Source organism: Chelonia mydas, chromosome 2 (genome assembly GCF_015237465.2).
Source record: "Chelonia mydas isolate rCheMyd1 chromosome 2, rCheMyd1.pri.v2, whole genome shotgun sequence".
Lineage (NCBI taxonomy): Eukaryota > Metazoa > Chordata > Testudines > Cheloniidae > Chelonia > Chelonia mydas.
In genome coordinates, this window is record NC_057850.1 from 216209120 (window position 1) to 216232183 (window position 23064).

General features: G+C 43.6%; 1 protein-coding gene and 1 long non-coding RNA gene across 2 annotated transcripts in view; one reads left to right on the forward strand and one right to left on the reverse strand.

Moving 5' to 3' along the window:
* Positions 1-23064, forward strand: part of CALCR (calcitonin receptor) — a 266191-nt gene that overhangs the window by 192271 nt on the left and 50856 nt on the right. Inside the window, exon 8 of the mRNA XM_027822731.3 lies at positions 21198-21351. Coding sequence (XP_027678532.1) covers positions 21198-21351 — 154 coding nt within the window. The remainder of the gene's footprint in view (positions 1-21197; positions 21352-23064) is intronic.
* Positions 1399-9101, reverse strand: LOC122464734. Its single transcript, XR_006289045.1, has 3 exons — positions 9090-9101; positions 2006-2012; positions 1399-1760 (listed from the first exon to the last, which is right to left on the reverse strand). It is a non-coding gene; the product is annotated as an uncharacterized LOC122464734 (long non-coding RNA).

The following is a 23064-nucleotide window of genomic DNA, read 5'->3' on the forward strand; positions in this document are numbered from 1 at the left end:
TGCCTCTCCATCCTAAAATCCCTGTTCCTCTTTCTAAGTTCCGTGTAGGTTGCTTACGGGGAAACCAGAGCCATTTTAGACCCCAGCATAGTTTAGATCAAACTGAGATGTGTTCTAAAATACAAACTGGCTACAACAGCCCGCAAGGGGGAATCTTCCCGCTGCAGATTGCTGAAGTTCAGTGACCTGTAGCCACACCTCTTCCAGCCTCTGGCACACCCTCTACACTAGGGGCTGAGAGATGCCTGTAGGAAGGCTATGCTGTCACCTTGCCATTTAGGAATCTCCTACTATGCCAGAGAATTCCACAGCTGACCAACTATGTGGTCTCTTTGCACTGCCAGAGGTATGCAAATGAGTCATAGTGGGGCTCAGGATTGAGCCCCATGTTTATAATTGTAGCAGTTAATTGACTTCTGTGGGACTAATTGTGTGAATAAGATAACCACAAGTGTCCTTTAGCTGTTGTAAGGAAAATATTCGCTAGGTTTTGTGCATGTCAGTGCAGGACAAATTCTGGTTTCACTTTCCCCTCATGCAAACTGTGACTGAAATCAGTGGGTTTACACCGGGTGTGAGATTGGGAAGATTGTAGTCCTTAAAGAAACACAGTCATCTGAAATTTAGCTAAAATGTAAATACTATAAAGCAAAATAGAAATGGTTCTAATTTTGAAAAAGAATCGAATCTCATAAAAAACATGTGTTTTAAAACAAATAAGCATTCCCCTTCTATGTGTGAAATCTCAGTAGGGCACAACTAAGAACAGGAATAGGAACCCAGCTATGACCGAGGTGAAACTGACTTCACTGATTTTCATTGGCCAAGGTAAACAAAAAAGGAACAAACAGCCAGATTTCAGGCCTCTACTGATTGTAGATAAGACTAGGAAAATCAAAGGGAGGGAGATGCCCAATTCACTTAGGCACTTTTGAAAATCCCAGTAGGCACCTCTCTGCATCTTTAGGTGCCTAAATACCTTTGTCAATCTGCACTGCCAATCCCGCTTTTGCATTTCTTGCAGAGACAGTTGCTCAGTCGGACATCAAACAGCTGGCAGTGGCCTTGGTCAGTCTCCCATGGTTTTCTTTTAACTACCTTGACTTGTTCTGCCTGCAGGGAGGGAAAAAATGGTTAGGCTGAGAATTTGGGTTCAGACTGAAAAGTTCACAGGTGAATGCCATTCTGTTTATGTTCGTGCATAGAACACCACTGTCCTGCACAGACTGCATGCTGGGTTGGTTTCTCCTTCATTCAGAGGTACTTTGTGTCATTCCATTTTACACAGCTTCAAACTCACACCAGGCTTCATAGCCTCACTCCTACCAATCCTGTTCATAGGATCCGTGGCTGGGACTCCCTTTAGAGCCTATAAACACTTACATTGAAATTGTGTACTGTGGACAGGTATTTGAAAAGTCCCCTTTGCGGGTGAAAAACTTTGGTATCTGGCTATGCTATGATTCTCGTAGTGGAACCCACAATATGTACATGGAATACAGGGACTTGACAACTGCTGGTGCTGTTACACAGTGCTACCATGATATGGGTGCTCACCATCGTGCCCGTACTCACTCTGTTCAGATCATGAAGGTTGAGGAGATTGCTGCTAGCAAGTGCCGTAGACCTGCAGTCAAGCAATTCCGTGATTCAAAAATCAAGTTCCCTCTGCCACACAGAGTTCTGCGTCGTCAACACAAACCATGTTTCACCACCAAGAGACCAAATACATTCTTCTAAATGCAAGAACATTCTGTTTGCTCTCTGTTACAATAAAATTCTTATTGGGGAAACACAGTTGAAGAAATTGAAGGAAGGAGGATTTGCTGCAGAGAACTGTAAAGTCCATCCCGAAGACGCCAACTGTGCTGTTTTCACAGCACTCCAACCACTGCTAGCAAAAGGAGCAAAGTGTTGCTCTTAGGAATTCCAGCTGAGACTCCAGCATGGCAGGGCAGAGCAGAGGGCTGCTCTTTTTTACGCTTTCTAATTTTGAAACCAAAACAAAAGAGCTGTGCCTTAATTTTGCAGTTGCCCCAGAATAATTGCTAATGAAATGTAGAAATAAGATGTTCAAATCCAATTAGTTTCCTTCTCCCAAGCTAGTTTACCAAGACAAGCCTGCAAGCAGAGTTAGATGAATCAGGGCTCGTAGGCTGCCATCGGTCCCATATCCCCAGTGACAGCTAGCCTGCTTTTAATTAGTCTTTGTCTGTAGGTATAGAAGAGCAGCATGTATTTCAGTGGCACATGTTTCTTTCCTGACACCACAAATGCTGGCACCATCTTTCAGAATGGGAACTAGTGTTGTTTTGAACCTCCTTGTAAAAATTATTTGCACAGAGCTGATTCCCATTCCCAAACCAAGCAGGAAAATAAACCCACTTAAAATATTGTTGAGGGTTCAAGACAAACCAACCCAGCTAAGGAGATTTTAAGTTAAGGATACCACAGTGTCCTTACCAATCTGAGCCCTGCCCTGTGCTTCATCATCATTATGGCTCAGGTTGGGAGTAGTATCTGTGCAACCATACAACCCGGGAAGAAGCATCCCATATGTTTGTGTGGCTGCACAGGAGCTGTTCACAGCTGAACTTCTAAGAAGGGGGCAGGGTCCTGGCCCACAAAGCAGGGCTGACACACCAAGGGGAGCAATCTATTCCACTGACCTCACCTTTGATGGAGCATGCTGCATTCTCCCTGTGCACAAAGAGTAGCACCAAAGAGATCATGCTGCCCTAGGAGCTGTGGCTTAAAAGCCACAGTCTAGCTGTGTAACAGTTAAGGCCCTTCTACACTGGAGTCTCAGAACACTGGGGAATCTTTCATGACCACACCCTGGTCCCATGTGCAAAGCATGAATTAACATGTTATGTGAAGGATACCTCCATAGGAGTCGAGGGAAGAGAATCCTTCTCTACCCCATGAGACCAGTAGTAATGGTGGCTGCTGGCCTAGATTCCCCCTGTATGCGTTGTTCTGCACAGCCCCCACCTTCCAAACAACCGCAGAGGCAGGTGCTGCAGAGCAGGACTCTGTGGCATGCAGGTAGAGTGGAATACCCTGCTCTGTTCAGCTTCTCCCTTCAAGCACAACCAAACCACAATGGTTAGACTGCACTAAGGGCCTACTGTGCTCGTGGAGGGAAGGCAGGATTTGGCTCCAATTGTGTCGTGACCCATCCTTCCCACAGCAGGCCTCAGTTATGGATTATGTGGTGGCCTGAATGTAGAATTTCTTCAAGAGCTTACCTCTGTGCCTTAACATGAATGGAGGGTCATTTGCAAAGGAAGTGTCTGCCAGCAGTAAACTCAGGGCCTAATTCACCACTACATTGCTCCAGTTTTACTCTAGTGTGACTGAATTCATTGGAACGACACTGGCATAAAACTGGAGTAACTCAGCAGTGAGTCATCCTAGTCAGCCTCTCATAGTTTATCCTAGGAATGAACAATTATCCCTGTTACCTAAAACTTAACACAATTAGCACTGATGAAGATGCAGCGTGAATACCGAATTGACATATTGAAAACAAAAAGAATGTATTTTCTCCCTCATGTATGAATATACTATTAAAAATGAATGTACTGTTTCCCTGGGTGGAATAATATTTTCATTAATTTTTGAAGACAGATTTGTAAAGGATTAAACAGCATAAAAAGAAAGAAGTAATTCTCGTTTATCCCCAAGATTTTATATTCTTGTTGATTTCTTCATAACTTTTGTATAAAAAATTTAGAGTTACATTTCACCCCGTCAGTATCAAATTCCCTTTTCAGGTAGCAATTCCATGCTAAGTAGTGAGATAGTGACCAGCAGTATGCAACTTGTAGGATCCAAGTATTAATGATAAAGGGCCATTTGCAGCATATGTAGACAGCACTTCAGTAGAGAACATTAATCAGTTGGATTCAGCTTGTAAACATATCATGTAGCTACCCTTCATGAGAAAGATTCAGACTTTCTCAAGAAAATTATTAGGGGTGCTTTTTCAATAGAAAGGCAATACCAAATTAATTAGCTGATAGCAGGGGAGAAAAAAACACTATTATTTTGAGTCAGATTCTACTACCATACCATTGCAGGCCTTACTTTATGAGTATTCCTACTGAATTCTCTCCTAAGGCAGAGTCTTAGTTCAGTCATCTCTGTAGATTTCAACTATCATAGTATCACAAAGAGAGGGATTATATTCTCTCTCATAAATTCCATGACCTGTGTTATGTTCAATGGCCTGTGTTATAGAGGAGGTCAGACTAGATTATTGCGGTGGTCTATGAATCTATGAATGTCTTTCAGGTAGCCAAGTCCCAAATCATTCTTTGTCAAAACAACATTTGATATTTCAGCTACATCTAATGAGAAACCAGTACGGATCCCATAGCACTACAGTAACATGTTCCTGAGATGTAACATCCTAATCGCTTTCTCCATAAATGTAACTCTAAATGATCTTATGTTGTAGCCCCATGTTACGTGAATTGCAGTGTCTAATCATAAAGTGATAAAGGCATGGAGAACTCTAGCAATTTCTGAGAGAGAGGCTACAACTTTCCTGCCAAGTGTAGGTGAAAACAGCAGTCTTGACCACAGCTGCCACATAAGAACATAAGAATGGCCATACTGAGTCAGACCAAAGGTCCATCCAGCCCAGTATCCTGTCTGCCGACAGCGGCCAATGCCAGATGCCCCAGAGGGAGTGAACCTAACAGGTAATGATCAAGTGATCTCTCTCCCGCCATCCATCTCCACCCTCTGACAAACAGAGGCTCAGGGCACCATTCCTTACCCACCCTGGCTAATTGCCATTAATGGACCTAACCTCCATTAATTTATCCAGTTCTCTTTTAAACCCTGTTATAGTCCTAGCCTTCACAACCTCCTCAGGCAAGGAGTTCCACAGGTTGACTGTGCGCTGTGTGAAAAAGAACCTCCTTTTATTTGTTTTAAACCTGCTGCCCATTAATTTCATTTGGTGGCCCCTAGTTCTTATATTATGGGAACAAGTAAATAACTTTTCCTTATTCACTTTCTCCACACCACTCACGATTTTATATACCTCTATCATATCCCCCCTTCGTCTCCTCTTTTCCAAGCTGAAAAGTCCTAATCTCTTTAATCTCTCCTCATATGGGATCCGTTCCAACCCCCTAATCATTTTAGTTGCCCTTCTCTGAACCTTTTCTAATGCTAGTATATCTTTTTTGAGATGAGGAGACCACATCTGCACGCAGTATTCAAGATGTGCTCGTACCAGGGGTTTATATAAGGGCAATAAGATATTCTCCATCTTATTCTCTATCCCTTTTTTAATGATTCCTAACATCCTGTTCGCTTTTTTGACTGCTGCTGCACACTGCGTGGACATCTTCAGAGAACTAGCCACGATGACTCCAAGATCTCTTTCCTGATTAGTTGTAGCTAAATTAGCCCCTCTCATATTGTATGTATAGTGGGGTTATTTTTTCCAATGTGCATTACTTTACATTTATCCACATTAAATTTCATTTGCCATTTTGTTGCCCAGTCACTTAGTTTTGTGAGATCTTTTTGAAGTTCTTCACAGTCTGCTTTGGTCTTAATTATCTTGAACACTTTAGTATGTCTGCAAACTTTGCCACCTCACTATTTACCCCTTTCTCCAGATCATTTATGAATAAGTTGAACAGGATTGGTCCTAGGACTGACCCTTGGGGAACACCACTAGTTATCCCTCTACATTCTGAAAATTTACCATTTATTCCTAACCTTTGTTCCCTCTCTTTTAACCAGTTCTCAGTCCATGAAAGGATCTTCCCTCTTATCCCATGACAACTTAATTTACGTAAGAGCCTTTAGTGAGGGACCTTGTCAAAGGCTTTCTGGAAATCTAAGTACACTATGTCCACTGGATCCCCCTTGTCCACATGTTTGTTGACCCCTTCAAAGAACTCTAATAGATTTGTAAGACATGATTTCCCTATACAGAAACCATGCTGACTTTTGCCCAACAATTTATGTTCTTCTATGTGTCTGACAATTTTATTCTTTACTATTGTTTCAACTAATTTGCCCGGTACGGACGTTAAACTTACCGGTCTGTAATTGCTGGGATCACCTCTAGAGCCCTTTTTAAATATTGGCGTTTCATTAGCTATCTTCCAGTCATTGGGTACAGAAGCTAATTTAAAGGACAGGTTACAAATAATAGTTAATAATTCCACAATTTCACATTTGAGTTCTTTCAGAACTCTTGGGTGAATGCCATCTGGTCCCGGTGACATGTTACTGTTAAGTTTCTCAATTAATTCCAAAACCTCCTCTAGTGACACTTCAATCTGTGACAATTCCTCAGATTTGTCACCTACAAAAGACAGCTCAGGTTTGGGAATCTCCCTAACAGCCTCGGCTGTGAAGACTGAAGCAAAGAATTCATTTAGGTTCTCCGCAATGACTTTATCTTTAAGTGCTCCTTTTGTGTCTCGATCGTCCAGGGGCCCCACTGGCTATTTAGCAGGCTTCCTGCTTCTGATGTACTTAAAAAACATTTTGTTATTATCTTTTGAGTTTTTGGTTAGCTGTTCTTCAAACTTCTTTTTGGCTTTTCTTATTACATTTTTACACTTAATTTGGCAGTGTTTATGCTCCTTTCTATTTACCTCACTAGGATTTGACTTTCACTTTTTAAAAGATGCCTTTTTATCTCTCACTGCTTCTTTTACATAGTGGTTAAGCCACGGTGGCTCTTTTTTAGTTCTTTTACTGTGTTTTTTAATTTGGGGTATACATTTAAGTTGGGCCTCTATTATGGTGTCTTTGAAAAGTGTCCATGCAGCTTGCAGGGATTTCACTCTAGTCACTGTACCTTTTAATTTCGGTTTAACTAACCTCCTCATTTTTGCATAGTTCCCCTTTCTGAAATTAAATGCCATAGTGTTGGGCTACTGAGGTGTTCTTCCCACCACAGAAATGTTAAATGTTATTATATTATGGTCACTATTTCTAAGCGGTCCTGTTATAGTTACCTCTAGGACCAGATCCTGCACTCCACTCAGGACTAGATCGAGAATTGCCTCTCCCCTTGTGGGTTCCTGTACCAGCTGCTCCAAGAAGCAGTCATTTAAAGAATTGAGAAATTTTGTCTCTGCATTTTTTCCTGAGGTGACATGTACCCAGTCAATATGAGGATAATTGAAATCCCCCACTATTATTGAGTTCTTTATTTTGATAGCCTCTCTAATCTCCCTTCTCATTTCATCGTCACTATCACTGTCCTGGTCAAGTGGTTGATAATAGATCCCTATTGTTATATTCTTATTATAGCATGGAATTACTATCCATAGAGATTCTATGGAACATGTGGACTCATTTAAGATTTTTACTTCATTTGATTCTACGTTTTCTTTCACATATAGTGCCACCCTCTCCCGCACGACCTGTTCTGTCCTTCCGATATATTTTGTACCCCAGAATGATTGTGTCCCATTGATTGTCCTCACTCCACCATTGATGCCTATTATATCAATATCCTCCTTTAACATGAGGCAGTCTCATTCACCCATCCTTCCTGTATAGGCTCCCCCATCCCAAAAGTTTCCCCAGTTCCTAATAAATCTAAACCCCTCCTCCCTACACCATCGTCTCATCCACACATTGAGACTCTGAAGCTCTGTCTGCCTACCTGGCCCTGCATGTGGAATTGGAAGCATTTCTGAGAATGCCACCATAGAGGTCCTGGATTTCAGTATCTTTCCTAGCAGCCTAAATTTGGCCTCCAGGACATCTCTCCTACCCTTCTGTATGTCATTGGTACCTACATGTACCACGACCACCGGCTCCTCCCCAGCACTACACATAAGTCTATCTAGATGCCTCAAGAGATCCCCAACCTTCGCACCAGGCAGGCAAGTCACCATACTGTTCTCCTGGTCATCACAAACCCAGCTATCTATGTTTCTAATGATCGAATCTCCCATTACTGACACCTGCCTTTTCCTAATGACTGGAGTTCCCTCCCACAGAGAGGTAACCTCAGTGCGAGAGGATACCCCAACATCATCTGGAAGGACAGTCCCGACTATTGGAAGGTTTCTTTCTGCACCTGTTGACTGCTCTCCTTCCCTGAGCCTTTCATCCCCCTTAACAGCGCAGGGGTTGTCTGACCGGAGGTGGGACAAATCTACAATGTCCCGGAAAGCCTCATCAACATACTTCTCTGCCTCTCTTAGCTCCTCCAGTTCCGCAACCCTGGCCTCCAAAGCCCGTATGCGGTCTCTGAGGGCCAGGAGCTCCTTGCACCGAATGCACACACACGCCATCTGCCCATGGGGCAGGTAATCATACATGCTGCACTGAACACCACCTGAACATTCAGGAGCCACTGTGGCGCTAACACAATCCCCAGATTGCAAACTTGAGCAATAAACAGAGGGGACAGCCCCTCAATCAACAGTCTTGATTTAATTTACCCTTTTATCTGATTGCTTATCCAAACCTCCGAGTATTATCAGTCTTCTCTGAATTGTTCCTAAACCAGCTAGCTCTCATCCATCAGCACTTGCATTCTTATAACTATACTAATCAGCATGAATTACCAGACCTGGATAACCTGCTTTTAGTATCAGCTGCCTACCCCGTGTCACCAGTCTTGTCATTCTTACATATTTCTGCCATCTAAGAAAGAGAACTGTTACTACAAGTTTTCCATTATGTATCTTTCCTCACTTGCTCTATTTTTAACAGGTCCACTAAAGTCTCATAACCAGAACTTCAGCAGTGATGTGAAGTCTGTTTTCTACCTCATCCACACTGACACTCTTATCAAACACGAGAGAGACTCTATTTATTTTAACATTTGTATGGACTGAGTAGTGAGCTCCTGTGAGGCTGCAACTATTAAGTGGCCTGGAATGATTGTTCAAAGGACTCTGACACTAATCAAGTTCTCTGTATTTTATTGAGATGTTTACTCACTTGCCCCTTTCTCTTTGATTAATCTCAAGAGATCTGAGTAATGTGGAGTTCTGTATCTCTCCCAGTAGCTAAGAGACTTGAAGGAAGCAAGTATCCTATTTCAGATGTGTACATAAGTGACAGGAATATCTAATTACTGTTATTACAGGAGGTGACCTTGGACTTCTTTTAGCTCTGCAGCCTACTTGCTATTCTAAAAAGCAGAATACAAAGTAGATTGTATATCATTTGCCCTGAACAACACATACATGACAAAATCAGAGTTGCCCATCACATCATGCTTAAATGTTAGATTAATTAGCACAAATTCTAACAGTTGACCTGGGAGTAAAGGTGGTGCTGAGTGCATTCTATGGGTTAGGTTGCCTTTCACAAACTTTCATCTGCTCTTTCAAAGCAAAGCCCTTACAGAAAGGGGGGCCTTTAATGACTCTGAACTATTCTATGATTCTGCAAATACAAAAACAATACACTTAAAAATGTTACGTTGAGGCATAAATGTCAAGAATCGGATAAATCACAACAAACCTGATTTTTGTTGATGAGCTATTTAAACTAATGGACAATGGTCTAGATAATACTTAGTCCTGCCATGAGTGCAGGGGACTGGACTAGATGACCAGGATTAGGGCTTTCAAGGTCCCTTCCAGGGTCCTATGATTCTATGATGCTTTGGGAGTCGTGCTAAGAAGAGTTAAATACTAGCCTGCTAAAACTTATCAGCACAAGAAATGTTAAGCAAGGAATATTATTTTTAGCAATATCCTAAGATGCAGGAACAGATGCTTAAGTTAGCAAAATTTGATGGACTTTTCAAAAAGATCTAAGTAAATAACAGATGTCTGAAATGTATCTGTCTGAGTAAACGAGGAAATAATAGAACCAAAGTGTAAAAGGGGGGGGGGGGGCTATAAGAATGTCAATTTGTATACCATTTTCAGAACCAAGACTGGGAACATCTTGTCATCACTGTGGGGCTGGTTCTCCAGATTTTGATAACCATGATGCCTATATCTGTAAGGCACTGTTCTGATCTCTAGGGGTATGTCTACACTACGAAATTAGATCGAATTTATAGAAGTTGTTTTTTTAGAAATTGTTTTTAAATAGTCGATTGTGTTTGTCCCCACACAAAATGCTCTCAGTGCATTAAGTGCATTAACTCGGCAGAGTGCTTCTACAGTACCGAGGCTAGCGTCGACTTCCGAAGTGTTGCACTGTGGGTAGCTATCCCACAGTTCCCGCAGTCTCCGCTGGCCATTGGAATTCTGGGTTGAGATCCCAATGCCTGATGGAGCAAAAAACATTGTCGCAGGTGGTTCTGGGTACATGTCATCAGGCCCTCCTTTCTTCCCTCCCTCCCTCTTTGAAAGCAACGGCAGACAATCATTTCGCACCTTTTTTCCTGAGTTACCTGTGCAGACGCCATACCACGGCAAGCATGGAGCCCGCTCAGCTCACTGTCACCGTATGTCTCCTGGGTGCTGGCAGACGCGGTACTGCATTGCTACACAGCAGCAGCAACCCATTGTCTTGTGGTAACAGATGGTGCAATAGGCCTGAAAACCATCATCGTGTCCGAGGTGCTCCTGGCCGCCTTGGTAAGGTCGGTCAGGAGCGCCTGGGCAGACATGGGCACAGGGACTAAATTAGGAGTGACTTGACCAGGTCACTCTCTTTAGTCCTGCAGGCAGTCCTATTGTACCATCTTATGGTGAGCAGGCAGTAAATATGGATGGCTAGCAGTCCTATTGTACCATCTTTTGCCGGGCAGGCAGGAGATGAGGATGGCTAGCAGTCCTATTGTACCATCTTCTACCGAGCAGCCAAGAGATGTGGATGGCATGCAGTCCTTCTGCACCGTCTGCTGCCAGCCAAAGATGTAAAAGATAGATGGAGTGGATCGAAACAAGAAATACACCAGATTTGTTTTGTATTCATTTGCTCCCCCCTCCCTCCATCCTTCTGTGAATTCCTGCCTGAAATACAAGAGGGAGGGATAGCTTAGTGGGTTGAGCATTGGCCTGCTAAACCCAGGGTTTTGAGTTCAATCCTTGAGGGGGCCATTCTGTGTGACAGTTGTTTTTGTTTCTCCTTTATGTGAAGCCACCCCCTTTGTTGATTTTAATTCCCTGTAAACCAATCCTGTAAGCCATGTCATCAGTCGCCCCTCCCTCCATCAGAGCAATGGCAGACAATCGTTCCGCACCTTTTTTATGTGCAGACGCCACACCACGGCAAGCATGGAGCCCGCTCAGATCACTTTGGCAATTAGGAGCACATTAAACACCACACGTATTATCCAGCAGTATATGCAGCACCAGAACCCTGCAAAGCGAAACTGGGCGAGTAGGCGAGGTCAGCATGGTGATGAGAGTGATGAGGACATGGACACAGACTTCTCTCAAAGCACGGGCACTGGCAATGCCTGGCAATGCGGGCATCATGGTGCTAATGGGGCAGGTTCATGTGGTGGAACACCGATTCTGGGCCCGGGAAACAAGCACAGGCCGGTGGGACCGCATAGTGTTGCAGGTCTGGGACGATTCCCAGAGGCTGCGAAACTTTCGCATGCGTAAGGGCACTTTCATGGAACTTTGTGACTTGCTTTCCCCTGCCCTGAAGCACATGAATACCAAGATGAGAGCAGCCCTCACAGCTGAGAAGCGAGTGGCAATAGCCCTGTGGAAGCTTGCAATGCCAGACAGCTACCGGTCAGTTGGGAATCAATTTGGAGTGGGCAAATCTACTGTGGGGGCTGCTGTGATGCAAGTAGCCAACGGAATCAAAGATCTGCTGATATCAAGGGTAGTGACCCTGGGAAATGTGCAGGTCATAGTGGATGGCTTTGCTCAAATGGGATTCCCTAACTGTGGTGGGGCCATAGACGGAACCCATATCCCTATCTTGGCACCGGAGCACCAAGCCGCCGAGTACATAAACCGCAAGTGGTACTTTTCAATAGTGCTGCAAGCACTGGTGGATCACAAGAGACGTTTCACCAACATCAACGTGGGATGGCCGGGAAAGGTACATGACGCTCACATCTTCAGGAACTCTGGTCTGTTTCAAAAGCTGCAGGAAGGGACTTTATTCCCAGACCAGAAAATAACTGTTGGGGATGTTGAAATGCCTATATGTATCCTTGGGGACCCAGCCTACCCCTTAATGCCATGGCTCATGAAGCCGTACACAGGCAGCCTGGACAGTAGTCAGGAGCTGTTCAGCTACAGGCTGAGCAAGTGCAGAATGGTGGTAGAATGTGCATTTGGATGTTTAAAAGCATGCTGGCGCAGTTTACTGACTCGGTTAGACCTCAGCAAAACCAATATTCCCACTGTTATTACTGCTTGCTTTGCGCTCCACAATATCTGTGAGAGTAAGGGGGAGACGTTTATGGCGGGATGGGAGGTTAACCTGGCCACTGGTTACACGCAGCCAGACACCAGGGCGGTCAGAAGAGCACAGGAGGGCGCGGTGCGCATCAGAGAAGCTTTGAAGACCAGTTTCATGACTGGCCAGGCTACGGTGTGAAAGTTCTGTTTGTTTCTCCTTGATGAAACCCCCCGCCCCTTGGTTCACTCTACTTCCCTGTAAGCTAACCATCCTCCCCTCCTCCCTTCGATCACCTCTTGCAGAGGCAATAAAGTCATTGTTGCTTCACATTCATGCATTCTTTATTAATTCATCACACAAATAGAAGGATAACTGCCAAGGTAGCCTGGAAGGGGTGGTGGAGGAGAGAAGCAGCGGGATGGGTGGTGGAGGAGGGAAGGACAAGGACACACAGCACTTTAAAAGTTTAAAACTTTAAAACTTATTGAATGCCAGCCTTTTGTTGCTTGGGCAATCCTCTGGGGTGGAGTTGCTGGGTGGCCGGACGCCTCCCCACCGTGTTCTTGGGCGTCTGGGTGAGGAGGCTATGGAACTAGGGGAGGAGGGTGGTTGGTTACACAGGGGCTGTAGCGGTGGTCTGTGCTCCTGCTGCCTTTCCTGCAGCTCAACCATATGCTGGAGCATATTGGTTTGATCCTCCAGCAGCCTCAGCATTGAATCCTGCCTCCTCTCATCACGCTGCCGCCACCTTTCAGCTTCAGCCCTCTCTTCAGCCCGCCACTTATTCTCTTCAGCCCACCACCTCTCCTCCCAGTCATTTTGTGCTTTCCTGCACTCTGACATTGTCTGCCTCCACGCATTCGTCTGTGCTCTGTCAGTGTGGGAGGACAGCATGAGCTCAGAGAACATTTCATGACGAGTGCGTTTTTTTCGCCTTCTAATCTTCACTAGCCTCTGGGAAGGAGAAGATCCTGTGATCCTTGAAACACATGCAGCTGGTGGAGGGGAAAAAAAGGGACAGTGGTATTTAAAAAGACACATTTTATAGAACAGTGGGTACACTCTTTCACGGTAAACCTTGCTGTTAACATTACATACACAGCACATGTGCTTTCGTTCCAAGGTAGAATTTTGCCTCCCCCCACCACATGGCTAGCCCCTCACCCCTCCCCGTGGCTAACAGCAGGGAACATTTCTGTTCAGCCACAGGCAAACAGCCCAGCAGGAACGGGCACCTCTGAATGTCCCCTTAAGAAAAGCACCCTGTTTCAACCAGGTGACCATGAATGATATCACTCTCCTGAGGATAACACAAAGAGATAAAGAACGGATGTTGTTTGAATGCCAGAAAACATACACTGCAGTGCTTTGTTCTACAATGATTCCCGAGTACGTGCTACTGGCCTGGAGTGGTAAAGTGTCCTACCATGGTGGACGGAATAAGGCTGCCCTCCCCAGAAACCTTTTGCAAAGGCTTTGGGAGTACATCCAGGAGAGCCGCGAATGCCAGGGCAAAGTAATCCTTTCACATGCTTGCTTTTAAACCATGTATAGTATTTTAAAAGGTACACTCACCAGAGGTCCCATCTCCGCCTGGCGGGTCTGGGAGGCAGCCTTGGGGTTCGGGGGGTACTGGCTCCAGGTTCAGGGTGAGAAATAGTTCCTGGCTGTCGGGAAAACCGGTTTCTCCGCTTGCTTGCTGTGAGCTATCTACAACTTCATCATCATCATCATCTTCCTCGTCCCCAAAACCTGCTTTTGTGTTGCCTCCATCTCCATTGAAGGAGTCAAACAACATGGCTGGGGTAGTGGTGGCTGAACCCCCTAAAATGGCATGCAGCTCATCATAGAAGCGGCACGTTTGGGGCTCTGACCCAGAGCGGCCATTTGCCTCTCTGGTTTTCTGGTAAGGCTTGCCTCAGCTCCTTAAGTTTCACGCGGCACTGCTTCGGGTCCCTGTTATGGCCTCTGTCCTTCATGCCCTGGGAGATTTTGACAAATGTTTTGGCATTTCGAAAACTGGAACGGAGTTCTGATAGCATGGATTCCTCTCCCCATACAGCGATCAGATTCCATACCTCCCGTTCAGTCCATGCTGGAGCTCTTTTGCGATTCTGGGATTCCATCATGGTCACCTCTGCTGATGAGCTCTGGCCAGCGTGGCAAGCTGCAGGTGACCATGCAAACAGGAAATTGAAATTCATAAGTTTGCCGGCCTTTTCCTGTCTACCTGGCCAGTGCATCTGAGTTGAGAGTGCTGTCCAGAGTGGTCACAACAGAGCACTCTGGGATAGCTCCCGGAGGCCAATACCATCTAATTGCTTCCACAGTACCCCAAATTCGACCCGGCAAGGCCGATTTAAGCGCTAATCCCCTTGTCGGGGGTGGAGTAAGGAAATCGATTTTAAGAGCCCTTTAAGTCGGAAAAAAGGGCTTCATTGTGTGGACGGGTGCAGGGTTAAATCAATTTAACGCTGCTAAATTCGACCTCAACTCCTAGTGTAGACCAGGGCTAACTTTCTAATACATTCAATCACTCTGACTTAGCCAAGTTCTCTCTAATTGTTTGATAATTTCAAACCATATTACATTTTGGTTATTGATTAATTATTGATGATCAATTCTTGATCATTGATTATTGGAACCCTGGTCTTCATGGGTGAGTGCTTTAACCACTGGGCTAAAGGTTATAAGGTTGGGGCATCCCCATCAGTGTTTTATGCGAAGACCTATTAGGCAGCTTCTGAGCGCAGCCACTGGATTGGGCACAACAGGCGAGATGTGGGGGAGGGGAAATGCCTAGTATGAGAATCCCACTGGGAATTAGGCATGAGCTAGCCACCTAGGCTTCAAGATTGAGGTGGCTTTGTGCATGCCCACTGACAGCTTTTTAGGTGCCATGGAAACTTTAACACAGATATCTGAGTGCCTAGGGACTTCAGGCACCTACAAGGTTAGGTGGTAGCTGAGTGGGGGTTTTGAGACCTAAATTTTGGATTTAGATGCCTACATGGAACTAGCACCTAGTGGGATGTTCAAAAGTGTTTAGACACCTATGGGAGTTAGGCACCTAGATGCCTTTTGAAAACCTGCACCTGTAGGAACCTAAATACCTTTACACATATGTCCCTTAGAAACTTAATTCCTATTCTACTTTCAGTGAGACTTTGGGTAAGTTCCTAAGTCATTTTTGGAAATGAGACTTAGGATTTTACATCATGTAGGTACTTTTGAAAATTGTACCCTTTTAAAACGTTACATACTATGTCCCTGAACTACACAGAATGCAGTGTACCTCTAAGCTGTGTCCATTTTATTTTTTAAATTTAAATTTTAAAAAAGTATATTAAAACTTCCATCTTAGTCTGAGAGCCTGTGTGCCATATTTCTGACTGGAACATGTTTTAATGGGTGAGTCATAAACTTCTGAAAATAGGCACTGACATATGAGCAGGTATGATGTGTTCTGATAGCCAGTTTTTTAGAGTCACAATGCTTAGCATAACATTACTTTGGAAAAGTCTTTTACTGCTTATTTGTCCAAAATACGGATACTTGGAATTTAAGGATACTTTCCTAGAATAATAATCTAATAACCAGAAAAAACTATGAAGCAGCTCAGTAGTTGAAACCCAACACACTCCCTTTTAATGCTAAATAAGAATGTCTGAGAAAATATTTTATTGCCTTCAAACTGAATGCCGATAATAAATCACATACAGCTACTGCAGCAGTCAGTACAACTATGCAATGGAGCAGATCGTCAGCTAATACATATCAGGAGAGCTCTACTGAAGTCAGTGGAACTGTACTGACTGACCCTCAAGTGAGGATCTAATATGTTTATTTCTCTTTAAAACTGAGGCAAATTTGGCACCTTTTGACTTAATCTGGCCCACATAGATGGCTTAATATAAAAATAATAACCTTGTCTGGCTCATTGTCACAGAGCGGTTTCTCTGAAATTGTTTGAACATAAATTGTATGCACACCCAGACTGATCACAAATAAACAGAGGGAATTAGAATGAGAGGTTTTATTCTGTGTAGTCAGCACTTGCTCTAATACTCTTAGAACTAGATTATTCAAAGCTGGCCCAGGGAGGTAGAAAAACCAGATCGCCAGGTCAGCCTGACACCCTGAATACTGTAGGGAACGGCTCTGAGGGAGGGAAGGCAGGAAATCAATGAGACTTTCTTCAGCTGTGTCCAAAGCTGTGACCGAAATTTGCCCCATTCATCCAAACTAATGAGAAGGTATGAAAAATCTGTCTAGTTTCAAACAGTGATTCATGGTATATTATATTTTACGGTGTTATGCTATTTGTATATAGTCCTCATGGATTTTGATAATAATATAGTAATAATAATTGATGCTTAGTTCTTGAATAGTGGTTTTTATTCAGAGGTGATCAAGTGGTATGGAAAGTCTTATCTGAGAAGTGTCAAGTATATATGAGCAAGTGCCCTTGTGTTAACAGAGGAACAGACAAAATGTAACTTGCAGTATAATGCATATCTTATGTCTGAGTCTTGCAAGATGATCCACATGAGCGGACCCCCATGAAATCTCTGAATGGAGCTCAGCTGTGGATCTTCTGGCAGGATCAGGGCTGTAGACCTCGAGAGCATCACAAAATCCAGCCTCTGGTTTGTCGTGCTAAAATTTAATTGGACAGATATGTGTAAGAGAAAATATGACTTACCCATGTAGGGATGTTCCGGTCAGTTTCTGTATCCCCTGCATTATTTCTGTTATGTATTGTAGCTGGAAATGTCTCCAAGAAATGTGTGGGTTGTAGATAGCAGAATATTTTTTATTATTTTTATTAATAATAATGATAAAAATAATATTGCTGTATTTATTTTTAATGTGGTTTCACCTAGAAGCCAGGGCCCAATTGTGCTAGGCTCTTTACAGACTCATAACAAGGAGACAGTCCCTTCCCCCAAAAGCTTATACTCTAAGGGCAGGTCTACACTTAACATGCTGCAGCAGCACAGCTGCACCAGTGAAGTTGTGCCACTGTAGTGTTTCAGTGAAGATGCTACTATGCAAAGGGTAGAGCTCCTCCCATCAGTGTAATGAATTCACCTCCACAAGAGGCGGTAGCTGTGTTGACGGGAGAAGATCTGCCATCGGCACAGCGCTGTGTACACCATGAGTTAGGTTGGTATAACTGTGTCGTTCAGGGGTGTGGATTTTTCACACCCCTGAGCGGCATAAGGATACCGATGTCACTTGAGCGTAACATATGACGGAGCCACATTAAATTACTTTTTTAAATTAATTATGCAAGTCAAAATTATCAGGCATGTAAATGGTGGAAGAGTTGTTCCTTTAACTTTTTGCAGTTTCAATATAATTGTTACAGTAACATAAGCACTTTACAGAGACCTAGTTTAGAGCAGGCGTGGTTTTTCATAGCTCAGACAAATCTGTGCTGATACAGTGCTTCTATATTTGTCAGCATTTTTTAATAACCTGGCAAATGACTTGGTAACTGTGCCTGCCGATTATAATGTAAATTCTTCTTCAGCATTCGTTCTTTTTCTTTCACGTTAATAGAACTGACAAGGACTAAGAAAAACGCTGCTTGTGACTGTAGCTGTTCCACACAAATTCCATGACACCACTTGTACACAAATGAAAGATGCTGTACTGTTTTGTTCATCGTAAGCAAAAACTGATTTGCTCCATGTTTTGAATAATGTTCATTAAACATGATCCATCTTGATGGATTGCCATGTTTAAACCATTCAAGCCAACCTTTTTGAATTTATTCTCAAATTAATGAGATGTGATCCAAGCGTAATCAAATTCATCCCTCATGCCTAGCCTGATAGTTTCCTTAAACCTATTGCATATCTAGTGACTAAGTGTCTCAAAGAAGTCGTAAATTGAAATGGGTGTGTGGGGATTAGCTTGTCAGGTAGGTACAGAATTGAATTTAGAAAGCTACAAACTTTAATTGTTTGGGATAGGGGAAATAAATATAAAGAAAATGAAGCTTGGGAAGTGTTGCATCATGGGAAATAAATACAGTTAGTATCCATGAAACTTGCACTGTGCTTATGTGTGCGTTAGATCTTACATGTGAAGAGAAAATTATGACAATGACTGATTTTGGTCAAATTACCCTACAAGTGTGGATATATACCTGGTGGAAAAATGCAACTGCAGCTGCCATTCACAGTGCAATGAACTCCAGATTCATTACCATTTCAGATGGGAAATACAAAATTGTTGATTTGGCAGTGGCTGGCCAGAAAGCATCAGGCAGCATCTGCCAATCATTTCTTCCTCTCCCTAAGCCCAGCCATTGCCAATCGACACTACAGCACCATTACCAGAGTCAGCACTACCAAGTCGAGTGGCCTTACGCAGTCTGGTGTTTAACGTGGGACGGGGCACCCTGCACATGACCATTCAGTACTCACAGAGCAGACACTGTGGTCGTAGGCGGCACTCTCAGACTATTACCATGATTCGTAATAGCTGCTAGATGCAACGTGTGTCTGAAGGCGCCAAGCTGGTGCCCTCCAACACTTGAGGGAGTGCTGGCCAGATGTAAGATATGCTCATCTTGATCCACTCTGTCTACAAGATAGTGATGAGTTCACCACGGAAGTCCACAGACATTTTAGTCCTTGGCATAGTTACTTTATGTCAGGTAAAATGCCAGCAAGATTCAACAGCAATCTTTATAAATCTCTGTGTGCCTGTCAGCCAAGGCAATGCTTAAGAGGATGAGCGATCAATAAAAAGTGAATGGAGAAAGGTTGGCCCCCAGCTGACAGGCTATATTCAGCACATGCCAAGGGCTGAGGCATGGCACATATTGACCCAGACTTGTGAAAAACAATATGAGACGCAATTAAGTAGCATAATGAGCACATTTGCCAATATAAAAAACAGGATTTTATTTTTTTCCTACAAGACATTTGTATTACATCCTACTCCTCTGTCTGTATGCTTTGTCAAAGCTACTCAGCCTCACCGTGGAAAATGATGAACTGCCTAGTCTGCCTGTGTATAGAGTGGAAAAAGAAATGATAAAAAATAAAGTCAGCCCTGCAAGTTAATTCTGTCAGCTCTGCATTTTCCTGAGCCTTGAAATTCACACCCAGATATTGAAACACAAGTAAATATGTGTGCTTTATTGCAAGAAAAGACAGTTTCAAGGAGTGATAAAACAAGCCTTTTTAGCCAGGAGGAGCAGGCTGAGTCCTCCAGAAAGAGATAATATGTACAGTACTCTGCTTGTGTGACAGAAAATAATGTCTCCTTTGTCACTAAAGAGGCAAATAAAGCCTAAACCCACCTCACAGCCCAAGTAATCAGGCTGTGCCCTGGGGAGCTCGACAGAAGCAATGGGAAGGAATCTGCTGCTTCAGCCACAGAATGGCAGCTGTCACTCAACAGTCACTATTGCAGCCTTGGTGTTCTGAGGCTCCTGTGCTTCCTTGCCACAAGCCAGTGGATTCACGCAGACACCGCAGCAACAGCCTAGCCCATCGCATCCTCAAAACCTCCTTGCATGTTGGGATGCAAGGAGCCCCTCTGTATACAAACAGAATTCTCCTCATACCCTGTGGCAATAAGGTTTGGTTTATAGAGAACTGGAAATCTTGAACTGTAAAGGCAACTGGCCTTGTCCTGCTCAATCCTCTCAGCTTGACTGTGCTTCACTGACACTAACCCATTTAGGGGGAGATACAGAGTTGCTCCGCACCATTGGAGCTTTGGCAGGTAGGCAGAAAATGATAGACAACTGGACTGCCCTTCACAACCTGTGAGCCAATGGCCATGGCCCCATTTCAGGTTTCTAGTAGCAATGGCTTCATGCAGGGCTTGTGCTCAAGCGAGTGCAAGGATTGCAGTTACTAGAGGTCACCAAGGTGAGAGAATCCTCACACCTTCTTCCTTTTTGGAAAAATGTCACAGGAGCTTGGCACAGTCTGGCCCTTTGTAACACCTCTCCTCCTTTTTCCCCCTTGTTTTTTGCTTCCGTAAGAGCAGTGGAAAGTACTGTAACACTGTATATACCTTTAGAGGCCCTCATCAGCATTCATGGCACATTAACCAGGAGAAACTCCCACTGAGTCCAATAGCAGTTCATCCTCAGTAGGCAGTGAATAAGAGCTCTAGGTGTGGTCTACACTAGAAAATTAGGTCAGTTTAACTACATCAGCAAGGGGTGTGAAAAATCCACACCTCTCAATGGCATTGTTAAACCAACCTACGTCCCCATTTAGATCGCGCTAGGTTGATGGAAGAATTATTCTGTCAACCTAGCTACTGCCTCTCGGGGAGGTGGAAGATCTCTGCTGACAGGAAAACCCTTCCTCTCGGAGTAGGTAGTGTCTACACTGAAGCACTACAGCTGTGTTGCTCTAGCATTCTAAGTGTAGACACACCTGTAAATATGGTGCATCCCTTGTATACATCTTTGTGGATCATTAGTATAAAATCAAACAGGAGAGCTGTTTATAGCTAGTAATTATTTGAATAAATGTAAAATAGCTGAATTAGACATTTGGGCAGACTCAGTTGTTTAACTCTTCTGCACAGAACTTGTCTGCGCTTTTTAGAAAAAGTTGTTTACTTCAGTTCTAAAACTTATCAGACTGAAAATGTTTTGAAGTGTGGTTTTACCAGATCATGCTTGTTTTAATTTTGCTGTTGGCACCTGATTTTTATCAATTATGAGATACACTTACTCCATTTTTCTGATGTATGAATATGTTATAGCTCTGTCAATGACATTTGCTGAAGAAATCTAGCAAATGCTAGGAAATGTTGTCTTTGAAGCTTGGCACTGATATTTTGTTTGTCTGCTTGGATACAGTTTGTAAACCATTGTCTGTCCAGATCTACAGTTTACTACTCTCCAATTTATCTGACAGGTAAGCTGCAAGGTGCTGCAGTTTTTTCACCAGTACATGCTGGGTTGTAACTACTTCTGGATGCTCTGCGAGGGCATATATCTTCACACTCTAATTGTGGTGGCAGTATTTGCTGAAGAGCAGCGTTTGCACTGGTATTACCTCTTGGGCTGGGGTATGTATTTTATAATTCATATCTTCTCGGTCACTTCTTTCCAATGTTTATGGCACTTTTATACACTAGGGACCCGATCCTGCCACCACTTGCACACATGACTAGCTTTATTCATGGGTGTGTATTAGAACCTAAGTTTGATCTCTTGGGATCCTAAATTTGAACTGGATTTCATTTATTTGCACAGGACAGTGTGTGCACTCGTTGTAATTAATACACACATGTCTGTGATAGTAGTAGTCGGTATCCTTGATGATGGTAGTCTTGGAAGAAATGGCTAAGTGTTGAACATGTAAATTTCTAACCCCCAAAATATAGGGTAATATGTTTAAGTATCTCAGAGTGATATACAGATAAGTAAGTAAACATCCTCAATGCCCTGTAACTGATGTTACAAATCCATGTGCTGCAGAGAACAGATGCAATGACAATGTAAATCACATGCACACAACCTAGGGAGCTGTGTCTAGAATTATGCTCCTTCAGCTCCAAATATGCAGGCCTCTACTGAGTCTGTAAAACGTCTCTTGCCTAGGAGTATTAATAGTGGTAGCCCTCATCCTCCTCAGTTGTTTGGCCACTAACAGGCAACACATGCACATAAACACAGCCAGTCCCTTACAGTGGGATGCAGACTCTTTCATTGTAAAAGTATTTGCTGTAAATTCAGCCCAGGGTAAGTGGTGACAGAAAGCCCTTACCATCAATACTTCCTTTAGCTGGCTACAGATAATGAATTTCTGGTCTCATTCCAATTCCCGGTGAATGAGTGCCCAGCCCGTATCACAAAACTCACTAACACATCTGGGAAGCAGCTCAGAGGTCTTTGTCCTGCTTCTCATTTCAGGATTCTTTGCCCATGTCTATCTATTTCAAACCCAAGAGGCAGCCAACAGAATTTACCCTGTGCTGTCCAGCACCCCCTCTGCAAGATTCATGTCTGCTGAGCTTCTTTTCTTTTACGGTACGAAGAAATCAAACCTCACCAGGAAAAAAAAATGTGGGCTTAGGTATAAACTAGATGGGACAAAAATGAGAACTGACTTGAACCTGCATCTGTTGCTCAATTCCTCCCCGACCACTTCTCAGGCCTTCCATGACAGGTTAATTTAGTTGGGGTTGGTCCTGCTTTGAGCAGGGGGTTGGACTAGATGACCTCCTGAGGTCTCTTCCAACCCTAATCTTCTATGATTCTATGATTCCTTTATAGACAGAGACAGCAAAATGCAATGCTTCACTCCTTTCCCTGGGAGGGATCACTTAAGAGTGTGGCAGTCTCCTCAGTTCCTGAGCTATATGGGACTCAGTACTCCATGGCACACCACCACTGATCAGAAACCTTAAGAATTAAACAGAACTTAAAAGCTTCTCCCAGTTTAAGCCCCAGAGAACATCTCCATCCTGTAAATTCCAGAGTAGATAGAAATTGTCTCTCCCTTTCTTGTGAGATTAGCAACGTTCATGGGAAGGGAGGGATTTTGCATACTCTAAGATTTAAAAATGCATGGAACATTATGAGCCCTAAACAGGGGGAAGTCTTTTTATCCTTGGACAACTTCATAATTGGGGAAAGGTATGTGCAGCGTGTCTGTCAGTTGAATAGCTCAACCTGTGCCAGAGCAAGCACATCGGCCTTATGAAGGCTCCACAGTTCAGAAGGTTCAGATTTATTGTGGTGGATCAGGCCCAAATAGGAGAACAGTGAAACAAACA